Source organism: Calonectris borealis, chromosome 36 (genome assembly GCF_964195595.1).
Source record: "Calonectris borealis chromosome 36, bCalBor7.hap1.2, whole genome shotgun sequence".
Lineage (NCBI taxonomy): Eukaryota > Metazoa > Chordata > Aves > Procellariiformes > Procellariidae > Calonectris > Calonectris borealis.
Window position 1 is genome coordinate 697243 of NC_134347.1, and position 17262 is coordinate 714504.

The 17262-nt window shown below is 43.6% G+C and overlaps 1 protein-coding gene across 3 annotated transcripts in view; it reads right to left on the reverse strand.

Moving 5' to 3' along the window:
- The window catches only part of LOC142074469 (maltase-glucoamylase-like), a 56047-nt gene extending 39083 nt beyond the window's left edge, over positions 1 to 16964 (reverse strand). For all 3 annotated transcript variants that reach the window (XR_012670615.1, XR_012670614.1, XM_075135117.1), the window contains exons 1-7: positions 13352 to 16964; positions 11765 to 11888; positions 10730 to 10803; positions 7143 to 7263; positions 5271 to 5380; positions 2572 to 2723; positions 430 to 601 (exon numbers count right to left, since the gene is read on the reverse strand). Coding sequence is in view for 1 of the 3 variants with exons in the window: in XM_075135117.1 (XP_074991218.1) it covers positions 430 to 601; positions 2572 to 2723; positions 5271 to 5380; positions 7143 to 7263; positions 10730 to 10803; positions 11765 to 11888 (753 nt within the window). In the remaining 2 variants the exon portion in view is untranslated. The remainder of the gene's footprint in view (positions 1 to 429; positions 602 to 2571; positions 2724 to 5270; positions 5381 to 7142; positions 7264 to 10729; positions 10804 to 11764; positions 11889 to 13351) is intronic.
- Between the last annotated feature and the right edge of the window lie 298 nt (positions 16965 to 17262).

Below are 17262 nucleotides of genomic sequence, written 5' to 3' on the forward strand. Positions count from 1 at the left end.
GGTGCCCTAGAAATCACCTTGGAAAAAAAGGCAGAAAATGTAGAAACAAAATAATTGCCGGCAGACCCATTTTGCTTTATAAAGCAACAGCTGCGAAGAGCAACTTTGCGTTATTTCCTAAGATACGGCATTTTTCCTTCTGTGGCGTCGTATCTACCAAATTTTGCAGGGCAGGAAAAAAACCAGCAAAACCCAAAGCCTGTCAGATTATTCATCAGCTGATTTGCAGCGAAACCCAACCAATTGAATCCAAATATTTATGAAAAGCTATTCCAACAGGAATTTTATTCAGCGGTCTCTCACATTTTGGCATGGCTTTAAGCAAAAAAAAAAAGAAAACCTCAGTGGATATCGTTAACGTGCCAACTATGGCTGGTTTCCAGAATTTACCTGAAAAGAAGGAAAATGTAATAAAATAAAAGCGCTTACTCCGGAAGGGGCTGTGTCCCTGCTGAATATGGGCCAGGTTTTCCAGCTGAAGTCGTGTCGGTATTGCTTATGCACGTGCTCACCCACCCCGTAGACGTTGCCGCTGGGGAGTTTGATGGAGAGCTGTAAAAACTGCTCGGCGAATAGCAAGGGGCCGATGGTGGTATTGAACCTGGCGAGACGACGAAACGTTGCATAAAGATTTTTTATGCTGAAGGTTGGATCCATCAGTATCGTTAACCGCTCCCCCCGCGCCCCCCAAAAAAACCACCCAAGCCGTTATTTAAGAAAGTATTTGCATCATGTGCCACTACTAATTTTGTCATATGCATCTCATGATTTGGCCAAAACCAGTCATGTTGCATATTGCAGTAAAAACACCGGGTGTTTTTAATAATAATTTATTAATTGTGAATTTTTTTTCATTAAAACCGTAAAATGCAACATTTTTTTTTTTTTTCCAAATAAAAGCCTAAGGAAAATATAAGCAATATTCTAGCGCAGTGTTTCAAACAGGTCCCAAATTTTTTTTTTTTTTCCAAATTAAATTAAAAAGTCTAAGGAAAACCTGATTTTGGGGGGCTGAGACCTTCAGGAAAAGCATCATAAATACGACAGGAAAGATGCAGTAAAAAGTGACGCTGGGAAGGACTTCTCATCATAACTGATGGATGGATGGCGCAATTCATCAATTCTCCCCGAGATTAAGGGGAGAAGAGGGCACAGAACCAATGTGGCAAAACCTAAACCCTGTGAAACAGACTTCCCCATCGCCTAAATTTTATGCGGAAAGAGTCCTGCCATCGTGCTTATCCATCAAAAGACGATGGTAAAACCCAAACCCGGAGAGATAAACCTCCCCATCTCCTAAATTTTATGCGGAAAGAACCTTTCCATCCTGTTTATCCATCGAAAGAAGATGGCAAAACCCAAACACCGTGCGATAGACCTCCCCAATCTCCCAAATTTATTGCGGAAAGAGCTTTTCCATCCTGTTTACCCATCGAAAGAAGATGGCAAAACCCAAACACCGTGCGATAGACCTCCCCATCTCCCAAATTTATTGCGGAAAGAGCTTTTCCATCCTGTTTATCCATCGAAAGAAGATGGCAAAACCGAAACACCGTGCGATAGACCTCCCCATCTCCCAAATTTATTGCGGAAAGAGCTTTTCCATCCTGTTTATGCATCAAAAGAAGATGGCAAAACCCAAACACCGTGCGATAGACCTCCCCATCTCCCAAATTTATTGCGGAAAGAGCTTTTCCATCCTGTTTATCCATCGAAAGAAGACGGCAAAACCCAAACACCGTGCGATAGACCTCCCCATCTCCCAAATTTATTGCGGAAAGAGCTTTTCCATCCTGTTTATCCATCGAAAGAAGATGGCAAAACCCAAAGACCGTGCGATAGACCTCCCCAATCTCCCAAATTTATTGCGGAAAGAGCTTTTCCATCCTGTTTATCCATCGAAAGAAGACGGCAAAACCCAAACACCATGCGATAGACCTCCCCATCTCCCAAATTTATTGCGGAAAGAGCCTTTCCATCCTGTTTATCCATCGAAAGAAGATGGCAAAACCCAAACACCGTGCGATAGACCTCCCCAATCTCCCAAATTTATTGCGGAAAGAGCTTTTCCATCCTGTTTATCCATCGAAAGAAGATGGCAAAACCCAAACACCGTGCGATAGACCTCCCCATCTCCCAAATTTATTGCGGAAAGAACCTTTCCATCCTGTTTATCCATCGAAAGAAGACGGCAAAACCCAAACACCGTGCGATAGACCTCCCCATCTCCCAAATTTATTGCGGAAAGAGCTTTTCCATCCTGTTTATCCATCGAAAGAAGATGGCAAAACCCAAACACCGTGCGATAGACCTCCCCATCTCCCAAATTTATTGCGGAAAGAGCTTTTCCATCCTGTTTATCCATCGAAAGAAGACGGCAAAACCCAAACACCGTGCGATAGACCTCCCCATCTCCCAAATTTATTGCGGAAAGAGCTTTTCCATCCTGTTTATCCATCAAAAGAAGAGAAGCAGATCGCATGCCCAAGACGGCGCCTAAAGCAATGCAGACCTTCAGAGAAAACAGATGGCGTCACGATTTTATGGATAAAAAGCCCAAAATTTACTCACAAAACTTTTCCATTGCTTGCTCTTGTCACCATGATGCCAAAGGGATTTTGCTGGACATCAACTTTATATTTTAAGTTGGAGGCTGCCGGACCGCTGAAAGGTCCCACGTGCTTATGGGGGACTTCAAATCTTTGTGTTTTAGGATCAGTCATCTACGCATGTTTAAAGAACAAAATAAGTTTAAAGAATAAAATAAGTAATTTAGAAATTAATGCCTCGTTTTAACGCTTGCCAGCACAACCATCCAAATTTGACGGGGCGAAAAAAAAAAACAACCCCACCCGTTGTCAAAACAGCATCACGACGAGAAGTGGTTGACATCAATAAATGGCAAAATTAAGACCGTGCAAACCTACTCAACTGGCTAAACCTCCTTTCAGAAGGATTTCCCTTTCTCAAGAACTTCTTCTGCTGTGCTGCCCCACACGATGATGTCACCCATGTACTGCAGGTGTTGCGGAGCCTCACCCTGTCCCAGTGCGGTGTGGATCAGTCCATGGCAAATGGTAGGGCTGTGTTTCCACCCCTGGGGCAGTCGGTTCCAGGTGTACTGGACGCCCCTCCAAGTGAAAGCAAACTGTGGCCTGCACTCTGCCGCCAAAGGGATGGAGAAGAAGGCATTAGCGATATCAATGGTGGCGTACCATTGGCTGCCTTTGACTCCAGTTCGTATTGAAGTTCTAGCATGTCCGGCACGGCAGCACTCAGTGGCGGCGTGACTTCGTTCAGACCACGGTAGTCTACTGTTAGTCTCCACTCTCCATTAGACTTTCGCACTGGCCATATGGGACTGTTAAAGGGTGAGCGAGTCTTGCTGATCACTCCTTGGCTCTCCAGTCAACGAATCAGCTCATGGATGGGGATCAGGGAGTCTCGGTTGGTGCGGTATTGCCGCCGATGCACTGTTGTGGTAGCGATTGGTACCTGTTGTTCTTCAACCCTCAACAATCCCACAACAGAAGGATCCTCTGAGAGACCGGGCAAGGTGGACAGCTGTTTAATTTCCTCCGTCTCCAGGGCAGCTATACCAAAAGCCCACCTTTGGTGGACCTTTTGGGTCCTTGAAATACCCTCTCCTGAGATAGTCTATGCCAAGGATGCACGGAGCCTCTGGGCCAGTCACAATGGGGTGCTTCTGCCACTCATTCCCGGTCAGGCTCACTTCGGCCTCCAATACAGTTAACTCTTGGGATCCCCCTGTCACCCCAGAAATACAGATGGGTTCTGCCCCTTTATAGCCTGATGGCATCAGGGTGCACTGTGCACCGGTGTCTACGAGAGCCTTATACTCCTGTGGGTCTGATGTGCCAGGGCATCGAACCCACACAGTCCAGTAAACCCGGTTGTCCCAGGAAAGAAAAACAAGGGGAAAAGGAAAAACAAGGGGAGGGAAGAGGAAAAACAAGGGGAGGGAAGAGGAAAAACAAGGGGAGGGAAGAGGAAAAACAAGGGGAGGGAAGAGGAAAAACAAGGGGAGGGAAGAGGAAAAACAAGGGGAGGGAAGAGGAAAAACAAGGGGAGGGAAGAGGAAAAACAAGGGGAGGGAAGAGGAAAAACAAGGAAGGGGGAAAGGAAAAACAAGGAAGGGGGAAAGGAAAAACAAGGAAGGGGGAAAGGAAAAACAAGGAAGGGGGAAAGGAAAAACAAGGAAGGGGGAAAGGAAAAACAAGGAAGGGGGAAAGGAAAAACAAGGAAGGGGGAAAGGAAAAACAAGGAAGGGGGAAAGGAAAAACAAGGAAGGGGGAAAGGAAAAACAAGGAAGGGGGAAAGGAAAAACAAGGAAGGGGGAAAGGAAAAACAAGGAAGGGGGAAAGGAAAAACAAGGAAGGGGGAAAGGAAAAACAAAGAAGGGGAAAAGGAAAAAACAAAGAAGGGAAAAAGGAAAAACAAAGAAGGGAAAAAGGAAAAACAAAGAAGGGAAAAAGGAAAAACAAAGAAGGGGAAAAAGGAAAAACAAAGAAGGGAAAAAGGAAAAACAAAGAAGGGGAAAAAGGAAAAACAAAGAAGGGGAAAAAGGAAAAACAAAGAAGGGAAAAAGGAAAAACAAAGAAGGGAAAAAGGAAAAACAAAGAAGGGAAAAAGGAAAAACAAAGAAGGGGAAAAAGGAAAAACAAAGAAGGGAAAAAGGAAAAACAAGGAAGGGGAAAAAGGAAAAACAAAGAAGGGGAAAAAGGAAAAACAAAGAAGGGAAAAAGGAAAAACAAAGAAAAAAGAAACCAAACTAAAGCCCCACAAAACAAAACAAACAAAAAAAACCCAACAAAAAAACCCAGAAGTCCTGTCCAGCCCCCAAAAATCCATGGATTTTCACATATTTGCTACACACTGAGCACTGAATTTTCCATAAACCACAAAGTGCTTTGGAAGCGTTAAAGCTTTCTGCCAAAATGTGAGATAGACGTAAATGAATGTATTTGGCCCAAAACTCTTTTCCAACGAAGAGGAGGGTAAAAAATGGAAGCGAGATAAAAATCTGATCTTTTTAAAGGGATTTGCAATTTTTCACGCACAAATCCTGCTGGGCTAAACCGTTGCTCCTCTGGCTACAAAAAAGCCTCTCCTGGTTCAGAATTTTTCCTTGGAAGTACGAGGATGTATTTTGGTGAGAAAGGGAATTATTCCGCCTCTGTAACCCCACAGCATCTCCCTCCTGCGCCCGCCAGGCCAAAATCTTGCCGGGAACGGGCTGAAAAACTCACCTTGAACCGAAAGCGGTTTTGCGTCTGATGCTCCGCCGTGAGGAGGACGGTGTTGATATCGTTCCCGAAAAGCGAAGGTGAGGACAGCCGCGTCAACGTAGCTTGAAACCCTCGGGTGGGGAAATGAAGTGAAATGAAATATGTAAAATAAAGCTCAAGCAGAATAAAGCTAAACTAAAGCAGAATAAAGCTAAAGAAAAATAAAGCTAAACTAAAGCGGAATAAATCTAAAGAGAAATAAAGCTAAACTAAAGTTAAACTAAAGCTAAAGCACAGCTAAGCTGAAGCACAGCAAAGCTGAAGCACAGCAAAGCTGAAGCACAGCAAAGCTGAAGCACAGCAAAGCTAAGCTGAAGCACAGCAAAGCTAAGCTGAAGCGCAGCTAAGCTAAGCTGAAGCGCAGCTAAGCTAAGCTGAAGCACAGCTAAGCTGAAGCACAGCTAAGCTAAGCTGAAGCACAGCTAAGCTAAGCTGAAGCACAGCTAAGCTGAAGCGCAGCTAAGCTGAAGCGCAGCTAAGCAAAGCTGAAGCGCAGCTAAGCAAAGCTGAAGCTCAGCTAAGCTAAGCTGAAGCACAGCTAAGCTAAGCTGAAGCACAGCTAAGCTAAGCTGAAGCACAGCTAAGCTGAAGCACAGCTAAGCTGAAGCACAGCTAAGCTAAGCTGAAGCACAGCTAAGCTGAAGCGCAGCTAAGCTAAGCTGAAGCGCAGCTAAGCTAAGCTGAAGCACAGCTAAGCTAAGCTGAAGCACAGCTAAGCTAAGCTGAAGCACAGCTAAGCTAAGCTGAAGCACAGCTAAGCTAAGCTGAAGCACAGCTAAGCTAAGCTGAAGCACAGCTAAACTGAAGCACAGCTAAGCTAAGCTGAAGCACAGCTAAGCTGAAGCACAGCTAAGCTAAGCTGAAGCACAGCTAAGCTGAAGCGCAGCTAAGCTAAGCTGAAGCGCAGCTAAGCTAAGCTGAAGCACAGCTAAGCTAAGCTGAAGCACAGCTAAGCTAAGCTGAAGCACAGCTAAGCTGAAGCACAGCTAAGCTAAGCTGAAGCACAGCTAAGCTAAGCTGAAGCACAGCTAAGCTGAAGCACAGCTAAGCTAAGCTGAAGCACAGCTAAACTGAAGCACAGCTAAGCTAAGCTGAAGCACAGCTAAGCTAAGCTGAAGCGCAGCTAAACTAAGCTGAAGCACAGCTAAGCTGAAGCACAGCTAAGCTAAGCTGAAGCACAGCTAAGCTAAGCTGAAGCACAGCTAAGCTGAAGCGCAGCTAAGCAAAGCTGAAGCGCAGCTAAGCAAAGCTGAAGCGCAGCTAAGCAAAGCTGAAGCGCAGCTAAGCTAAGCTGAAGCGCAGCTAAGCTGAAGCACAGCTAAGCTAAGCTGAAGCACAGCTAAGCTGAAGCACAGCTAAGCTGAAGCACAGCTAAGCTAAGCTGAAGCACAGCTAAGCTGAAGCACAGCTAAGCTAAGCTGAAGCGCAGCTAAACTAAAAAAGCACAACTAAGCTAAGCTGAAGCACAGCTAAGCTAAGCTAAAGCAGAACAGAGTAGAATTAGAACAGAGTAGAATTAGAACAGAGTAGAATTAGAACAGAGTAGAATTAGAACAGAGTAGAATTAGAACAGAGTAGAATTAGAACAGAGTAGAATTAGAACAGAGTAGAATAGAATTAGAATAGAATAGAATTAGAATAGAATAGAATTAGAATAGAATAGAATTAGAATAGAATAGAATTAGAATAGAATAGAATTAGAATAGAATAGAATTAGAATAGAATAGAATTAGAATAGAATAGAATTAGAATAGAATAGAATTAGAATAAACGAATTTTATTGAACTGGAAATCTGCCTGCACCTAATCCTGGGCGCTCTGGTGCCCACTTACCCTCCCGAGTTGTTCGCAGCCCTCCGTCCACTTTGTACCCGTGGTTTGAAGAGAAGAAGCACCAGGGCACGCTGGTCTCGCTCTGGGGGCTCCAGCAGCAGCCGCGGAGGCTGCAGAGGCTCTGCTCCAGAAGAGGAGATTTTAAGACAAATAAATCCCATAATAAACCGCACCCCCCCCCAGAAAACCCCACGTAAGATTTGCAACCAGTTCGCCTCCCCCTCTAAACAATCTCTCAGGTCCTTTTGGTGGCAAAGAGCAGGAACGAGTGGTTTGGGCGATTCAAAGGGGAGAATTGCCCGTTAGTTCTGGAAAAAAAAAAAAAAAAAACACAAAAAAAAAATGAGGATTCTGGACACTTGTCCTTTCTTAAAGCCAGGAGCGACACGAGTCCGTTAAAGAAATTCTTGAAGCCTTTGAGCTGCCAAAAAAAAGGGTGAAAAAAAGTCACGCGCTGAAGACTGTATAAAAGCGCAGGTCGTTTTTGCTTTTAAAATAGTGAAAAAACCCCAATAGTTTGAGCATAAAGACAAAGCCGTGGCTCCCTCTGCGTTTTGCGGACGTCTCCATTTGCCGCATGGGATGCGTCACCCCCCGGCGTGGGCCGTGGCGACCTCAATATCGGAAAGATCCAGTTCTGCGCGGGCTCAAATAGAGGAAAAAACACCTTTTTTTAAAAAAAATAAACAACAACAAAACCCATGTTATGTTCCGCGATGATATTATGTGATATTATGTGATATTCTGTGATATTCTGTGATATTCTGTGATATTCTGTGATATTCTGTGATATTATGTGATGTCATATATTATACATAGTATATTTATTTTTATATACTTTATATATATACGCTCATATACATAAAAATACTTTTATAGTTATATAAAAAATGTTTGTAGTATATATATTTTATAGTCTATATCTTTCATGCCCAGCACCGAGAAAGTAGCAGAGTCCACCTGAAAAATTATTTATTTATATATGCCTTATATATTTTTATATATGTATAAAATATATATATTATATCATATTGTATTATATCATATTATATGCCTTATAGTACATTTATTTATATATACTTTTATATATGCACTTTTATATATATATAAAAAATACATATATATGAAAAAAAAACTTTTATAGTATATATATTATATTTTATAGTCTATATCTTTCATGCCCAGCATCAAGAAAGGAGCAGAGTCCACCTGAAAAATTATTTATTTATATATATACCTTATATATATTTTTTGTATATAAAATATATATATTATATCTTATTGTATTATATCATATTATATTATATGCCTTATAGTATATTTATTTATATATACTTTTATATACGCACTTTTATATATATAAAAATACATCTATATGTAAAAAAACCTTTTATAGTATATATATTGTATTTTATAGTCTATATCTTTCATGTCCAGCACCAAGAAAGGAGCAGAGTCCACCTGAAAAATTATTTATTTATATATACCTCGTATATTTTTATATATAGAAAATACATATATTATATCATATTGTATTGTATCATATTATATGCCTTATAGTATATTTATTTATATATACTTTTATATACGCACTTTTATATATATATAAATACATCTATATGTAAAAAAACCTTTTATAGTATATATATTGTATTTTATAGTCTATATCTTTCATGCCCAGCACCAAGAGAGGAGCAGAGTCCACCCCAAAAAATGATTTGCGCCGTTACAAAAGCTATCGCTTTGCGTAAATAAACATCAACGCCCGCCCCGCCCTCTGGGCCATAAAAACCACCCAGCAGCCACCGGTGGGAAGCAGAGCCCCGGAGACCAATCCCAGGCTTCTTTACAGATAAGGCGGAGGTTTTACAGCAGCGCAAGCGATAACTCCCGGACTCTGCCCCGGGGGTGAAGGCAACGGCGTGACTAAAATTACATAAACCCACAGAAATCAACCCATTTATCAGAAAATTGGTCCCAGCCGTGAGGGGTCATTTTTCAGGGCATTTTCTTGCCTCGTCAAACTTTGCTCTCAGTTGCAGCGAGCGGTAAAAGAATCCCAACTCTCCTCCATCCTAGGCGTGGTTAATAAATAAGTATTTATTTATTCATCGCAGAACATAACATGCTTTTTGTTGTTGTTTATTTACAAAAAAAAAGGTGTTTTTTCCTCTATTTGAGCCCGTGCAGAACTGGATCTTTCCGATATTGAGGTCGCCACGGCCGGGGGGTGACGCATCCCATGCGGCAAATGGAGACGTCCGCAAAATGCAGAGGGAGCCACGGCTTTGTCTTTATGCTCAAACTATTGGGGTTTTTTCACGATTTTAAAATCTGGTTACACGTGCTCGTTTGCTGGCTTTTTGTATAGCTTTTGCATGAACGAGGAAAGCAAGGCTGAACGAGCTTGCGTGTAATTTAAATTAATTGGCATTTTCCCAGCGAGTCTTTAGCCTGAAATCTCCTGAATGGTAAAAAAGGCAGCGGCAAATCGCGTTTATTATTCATTATTATTATTATTATTATTGAAAGAAATCCAATAATTCTACGAAATCAACTCTTCGTGAAGAAAATAGGTTTTTCAACTCGTTCGCTCCGCTCTGCACCGAACCTTCTAAAAAAGGTTCTAAAAAAGAATTGAATCTTAGGGGTGATGCAAAACGCGGGACGTAAATAAAGACACGAATAAATAAATAACGAGAATTTGCGGCACAACGGCAGCGAGAAGATTTCCCACAGCGTGTGATGGCTGTGTTGCTTCTCCGTTTTTACTCTCAAATTCAACAATATTTAATACTAATATTAAATTATAACTTTAATACTAATATTAAATTATAAGTTAATATTTAACGTTGGTCACTTGGTACGGCTCAGCTGGCTCCAAGGTATTAATTAAAGATTAAAACGATTCGCAAGGCTGCTCCGACGCTATGTGCTGTCTCCCATGGAAAAGAGGACTCTGCCATCAGTTTGACCTTTAATTACGGTTTTAGTGGCCAAATTGTATTAAATGTTATTTTACGACGTTATGATAGTGGGTTTTGCTGGAAAACTGAAAGAATTCACCTCGTTTTCTAAATTCTGTGCTCCGTTTTCGAGACAGCACCAACGTAAGAGAGCGATGGAGACTCAATTCGCTTTGGAAAAGATCGCAATATTACAGCCTAAAAATCTTATGCATCGCGATGAGCTGATTTTTAGTTTAAGACGCCATTAGAAACGTTAATATCTGACGTCACGCCAAAAAAAAGGCAGTTTCAGCCAAGCGGAAATATTTCCAAATGAGTTGGTGTTGGCCCAGTTTTGTTCCCAACTTAAATTTAAATCAACGAGACGGACTTTGTCCCTGCTCCCCCAAGGAGAAAAATCCAGCTTGGTAATGGGCTGAAATTGGTTAAATCGGTTACTACCGGTGGCTGCACGTCACCAAAAAAAATTCAGGCGTTTGCCGGTTGAAAAATGGTTAAAAAAAACCCCTGCTCTGGTATAAACAAGGTAATTTCTTTTGTTATTTAATGGGAGTAATTTATCCCATAGGTCAGGCTATAAAACCTATTTATTTGTTTCTTTTTCTCATGTTTTCAGACCTTGGTGGCGACTCGGTCCGGGATGCAGTCGATCCGCTCGGCTGTTCCCACACTCGGGCAGTTTGGGGAAAATTCTGTGAGGCAGAGAAATGAAGGGGTTAATCTCAATAATTTAAATTAAAAATCTTATATTCGTAGCATTACTATTGCTACTCCTATTATTAAATGTCCTTTTAACCATTTTCCCAAGTCGTTTCTCATCCTCTCCAACCACGAGCATCGCTTCCAACAAGCCTCAACTGCTGCTAACCCGCTCGTTTTACAAAATTCTGTGCAACTGCTCCAAAAAAAGACAGAAAAACTTCATTTTTCCAGGTTTTAAACACCGGGGTGTCTCTAAGACAAGAGATTTCTAATGTATTGAAACAGTAAAAATAGTACAGGTTTTTACGGTTATCGGTTTTTCTCTGTACAACAGGGCTTTGTCTCCCTCCGTCTTTTTTTTTTAAGCGATGCTTTAAATGAAAAAATATTGAAATCTTCCTCTTTTCACAAAGAGAAAATGAAGCAAAAGGAAACTGAGGTTTAGGGGGGATAGAATTTGCCTTTAATAACGTCTCATCCCATTTATTTCCACAGTTCAACACCATCCCTGTTATCGGCACGTGACTCCGGTTCGCCTTTGGTTAATGATAAAAATGGAGTCACGTCAAAAGCCATAATAAATTCTGCAAAGGGGAGAAGAAAAGTGTTTATTCTCATTTTTTTGGGAGAGGTTGGTGATTCTCCACAACTGGCATTAAAATAATCCCCATCAGATCCTGGGGGCAGTGTCCAATTTCTGCAGATTATAAAATAATTATTTCAATTTTTATTTATATCTATTATATTTATACTAAAATGTTATAGATTTATATGTAAATAAATTATAAATCCTGTATTATATTGTATCTTTAATAATTTATTATATATTCATATCTTATATGTGAATATATTTAATATTTTATACATATATTATCTTATTTTCTCAAACAGATCCGAAAGCTTCAAGACGAGGCCTTTTTTTCTGATTCGGCAGCAGAAATCAGCACTTACGGGTGCTTTTGGACTCAGTTTCCCTCGTTGCCAAAACCCCGATGAGGACACAGGCCACGGCCACCGCCAAACAGAAGAGGACGATGAATATAATTTCCAATTCGCTGAATTTCTTCTTTTCCATCTACGCCCGGAAGAACGCGGTTGTATAAGGAAACCAAAAATAACAATTTTGCAAAACTATATAGGGTGTGGCCAGCAGGAGCGGGGAGGTGGTCGTTGTCCCCCCGTGAGGCCGCACCTCGAATCCTGGGTTCAGTTCTGGGCCCCTCACGACAAGAAGGACATGGAGGTGCTGGAGCGTGTCCAGAGGAGGGCAACGAAGCTGGTGAAGGGCCTGGAGCACAAGTCTGATGGGGAGCGGCTGAGGGAACTGGGGTTGTTTAGTCTGGAGAAGAGGAGGCTGAGGGGAGACCTCATCGCGCTCTACAACTACCTGAAAGGAGGGTGTAGTGAGGTGGGGGTTGGTCTCTTCTCCCAAGTAACAGCGATAGGACAAGAGGAAATGGCCTCAAGTTGCGCCAGGGGAGGTTTAGATTGGATTTAGGAGAAATTTCTTCACCGAAAGGGTTGTCAAGGCTTGGACCAGGCTGCCCAGGGACGTGGTGGAGTCCCCATCCCTGGAGGTATCTAAAAGACGTGGAGATGAGGCGCTTGGGGACGTGGTTTCGTGGTGGACTTGGCAGTGTTGGGTTAACGGTTGGACTTGATGATCTCAAAGGTCTTTTCCAACCCCAACGATTCTACGCATAGAATCATAGTTTCAGTCTTAAATCATATCCCCTCACGCATACGTCACTATATGGGCCACGTACAATAATTCTCATATTCAGAATAATCCAAGTAACAGTGATGATGTCATTATTTATCACTGAGGGATTTCTTTTTCCTCCCTGCAAACTCCTTTCAAATAGGCACAAAACAGAATTTTCATCCAACTCTAATTACGGAGTTGGTTTTTTTTGTTTTTTTTTTTTTGTCTGAAACTCCAGAACTAAACCTGAACCAATTTTGGTTTGGCAAGTTTTGTTTTTTCAAACAAACAAAAACTCCAGCTGTATAAAGGAGGGTATTAATTTGCCCTAAAAAAAAAAAAAAAACACCAACGAACAGGGTAAGACTCTTTTATTTGTAAAAAAGGAGGAAAGCGCGTGCCTAAAAAGAGCAGCCCTGTTGCACCTCTTCACCTCTCGTGCCCCAGCAGCCCCCCAAAAAAAAACCACATTGGAAAAAAAAATGCATTTTAACCACGAAACGATACAACGGCTCTGCCTCTCTGCAATTCCCTTTCACATTGAATATTGAGCAGGAGCCCCAAGAACTAACGTTCATTCGGTGGCAAAACTGAAATAATAACGGCAAGAATGACAATTATACTGAATAATAAGTAATAATCGTTAAAACTGAAGTATTATTATTAAAGTTGGCGTTGCCCTAAGCACCCATTCCAAACAACCGTAACATTCAATTTTCCGTTCTTTCATTCCCAAGTATTTAGATGCTAAAAATGAGGATGTTTGCTTTATAAATGTCTATTCGGGCAAAAATTCCTAGAAAAACGAGGACCCGGTAAATTAAATTACGTACCTTCCGGCCCTTTTGCCTTCTTTTTTCAGCTGCTGCACTCGGCTGTAAATCCAAGTTTTATTCCATCCTGTTATCAGCTGGGTCCATCGTTTGCTAACGAAGTCTGCCAACGGCAGCTGCGCTCCTCCAGCCTCACTGGCTCCTTTTTTTTTTTTTTTTTCCTTTTTTAAAGGATTTACAGCTTCGTTTTGCTGATGTCGCCGAGTCCGTCGTCACGAGAAATAGGCATTTCCCTGAAATCGTGTTTCTGCTATCGTGGATTTATCAGAAGTTTTCTGCAAGCCGTAACGCAATATTTAATTGCGGGAATGAAAACGTCAGGGACCGCGAAAACGGGTGAAAACGCTCTCACATCAAGGGTATTTTCTTGCATCCCGATTAGATTTGCAGGAATTAAGAGCCAATTATCTCCTGAAAATCCGTGAGTTGAAGCCAAGGGAATTCTGGCAAATCCGTGAAAGTACGAAAATCTGCTTCCAACTGAGCAAAAAGGTTCCCGGGACCTCCCAGGATCAAACTCCACCCTCAAACAAAAATCAACCAGTAGGAACGATGCGCCCACCCCCAAAATCCACCTCTTTCACACCGAAATGATGAAACACCTACCCCAGGCATTCACAAGGGGAAAAAAAAAAAATTTTTTTTTTAAATTTTAAAAATCACATTACAAAAAAACCGATTCGTATTGAAAAGACTCGTTCGGAAACCCCACCAAAAGCCAGAGAGAGGAAAAGAGAAACTACTCCTGCGCCTCCACCCTTACGGCGCTCGCCTGGAGGGCAGGGCGGTTGCTTTCGGGGTTATTTTTTGCATTTTTATGTTAAAAATGGAGAACGTACCCAGAGTCCTGACTCGGAGGTTGGAGACCGGGACTCCTCCTTGTGCGAAGAGCTTGTTGACCTGCAAGCAGAAGCTACCACATGTTCTCACTTCCTTAATTACTGAATTACTAAAGCACCCTGCTGACGCCGAGGGAAACTTCAGGTGATCCCTTTTCCCCTTTATTTTTCCTTTATTTATTGGCCACGTGAGTAAATGGAAGCCCCCCCAGGCCTGGCAGAACCCCAAGCGAGAGATCTGCTAGCAACCAGCCTGAAGAAGGTTTATCCCGCAGCGAGCTCGGGCTCGAAAATCGGGAGTTTTCCTTCTATAAAAACTTACACCGAGAAATTTTGATTTTGTTTCCTGACTAGGTCTTGAAATAATTTCAACCAAAGGATCGCGTTCCCACGGGAAACGCGTTTAAAATTCATTTTCCGAGGACCTGTAGGAGATCCAAGATATTGCAGACGTGGCACCAACTCTGCTGATACCCGGACAGACCTTCGCTCTGTATATTTAAAAATGAACCAAAACAGCACTTTTTGGGCCAGGTGCAAAGCACCGCAGCGAGAAGAACCACGGTCTGAAACCGCGTCTTGGTGTTTTTTACGCTTCTTTGTTAGTTTGAGTCACGATAGTCGTGGCGATGACCACGTTCCCAACCGAATCCACGCTGGGTCGAAGGAGGAAGAAATTTTGCGGCTCCCTGTGTAAAGAAGGGAACGAAGGTGTAAAAAAATAGCGGTCGCTGCTGGAGACCTCGCCGTCGGAAGCGGGGCAGATGTCTCACGAGGACCTGAGACGCGACAACGGAACGTGAGGGTTATATTACTGCATGTAAGGGGAAAAAAAAAAAAAAAACAAACCAAAACCACCTTTTTTATTGTTAGTGAAAGTATAAACAGAAACTGGGGCGGACTTGGGTGCTGTAGGAACAAGTTTCGTGATGGTTTGAACCACGATCACGAATGTAAAGCAGTTGCTTATGTCTGCAAATTTAATAACCGCCTTTTTTTTGAGGGAGACAATACGTCTCCCAAAAGCTGAATCTCACCTATTGCCAAAAATTTATTCTCTCCCCTTTTCAAGGAGAAATTAAAAATTTGCTTGGGGGCGGGGGGGGCGGGGAAGTGTATTTTTTCTGCCACTGGGCAGATCAAAATCTGCTTGACAATGCGACGTGACCAAAATCTGGTCTGATTTGTTTGTTTTTTCTTTTTTTTTGTTTTTTTTTTTAATGGAATTGCATTAAGAACATTTGAAAATGTGAAAAGTGTCCGCCAAGAAAATTATCTGAACCTGTCGTTTGTAGCCAATCACGGAGACGTTGACTGGAGGACGCACTGCCCGTAAACGGGGGTCAGCATGGGGAATAAACGTGATGAGTTGGAGACCTGTCGCCAGCGGCCGGTCTACGATCTTCTGGGGGTGGAGACGTGGTGGGATGGCTCCCATGACGGGAACGTTGCACTGGAAGGACACAAGCTCCTTAGGAAGGACCGGAAGAAGAGTTGCCCTTTACGGAGCGCGTGGAGCTTTTCCACGGAAATGGATGAGGAGCCAACTCGAGAGCTGGGTTAGGCTGAAAGCGAGGCCAGGTGATGGTGACGTTGTGGTGGGTGTCTGCTACAGACCGGGAAGAACAAGCAGCTGAGGCCCTCTACAGACAGAGAGGAGCAGCCTCACGTTGACAGGCCCTGGTCCTCCCAGGGGACTTCAACCACCCTGACATCACTTGTCCAAAGAGCAACGAAGCTGGTGAAGGGCCTGGAGCACAAGTCCTATCAGGAGCGGCTGAGGGACCTGGGGGTGTTCAGCCTGGAGAAGAGGAGGCTGAGGGGAGACCTCATCGCGCTCTACCTGAAAGGAGGTTGGAGCGAGGTGGGGGTCAGTCTCTTCTCCCACCTAACAAGCGATAGGACGAGAGGAAACAGCCTCAAGTTGCGCCAAGGGAGGTTTAGATTGGATTTAGGAGAAATTTCTTCACCAAAAGGGTTGTCAAGCCTTGGACCAGGCTGCCCAGGGAAGTGGTGGAGTCCCCATCCCTGGAGGTATCTAAAAGACGTGGAGATGAGGCGCTTAGGGACGTGGTTTCGTGGTGGACTTGGCAGTGTTGGGTTAACGGTTGGACTTGATGATCTTAAAGGTCTTTTCCAACCTCAACGATTCTGTGATTCTAATCCAGGAGGTTCCCGGTGAACCTCGGTGATAACTTCCTCCTCCAAGTGACAGAGGAGCCAAGGAGGAGAGGTGCTCTCCTGGACCTCACACCGAGGTCATTCAGAAGACGGAGCCAGTCTCGTTTCAGTGGTGCTCAGAGCCAGGGCCGGAGGCAACGGGCACAAACCGAAACCCAGGAGGTTCCCTCTGATCATCAGGAAACACCTCGTTAGGTGTGAGGGTTGCCCAGGGAGGTTGTGGAGTCTCCCACCTCAGAGATACTCAAAAGCCATCTGGATACGATCCTGGGCCACCGGCTCTAGCTGGCCCTGCTTGAGCAGGGGGGGTTGGACCAGATGACCTCCAGAGGTCCCGTCTGACCTCAACCATTCTGCGATTCTGTGAAATAATGTTCCTTTCCAGCCGATTTCTAGCTCCTGGTAGCTCACGGCTACGGTATTGCGGACAGCATCGTCCGTACCCCCGTTGAAATTTTTAGGGTGCACCCACACAGCCACACCGTTTGTGGTGCCTACAGCAGATGCTTCCACTGCTTAGGACACGGATGTCTGGGGACAACCTGCTCTGCCCCACAGGACTCTGCTCCTCCCTGGGACCCGTATCTTCCTGATAGCCCAGCCTTTCCCCATAGACCCCGCTGCTCCATGGGCACCTCGAGATCCCGGCCTCTGACCCATAGCCTGCACAGCTCCCCAGGACTCAGATGTCTCAGCTCTACCTCATGGACCCACCACCACTCTCAGGAAATCCAGGGTACCCCTGCTTTGCCCCCCAGACTCCACTGCTCCCCTGGATCCAGGCATTGAGGGTACCCATAAACGGCTCCCCCCAGGCATTTGGACACCCTAAGTCCAACCCAGACTTGGGGGTATTGGGTAGGACAGTGCTGCCCCAAGGTCCCCGCTGCT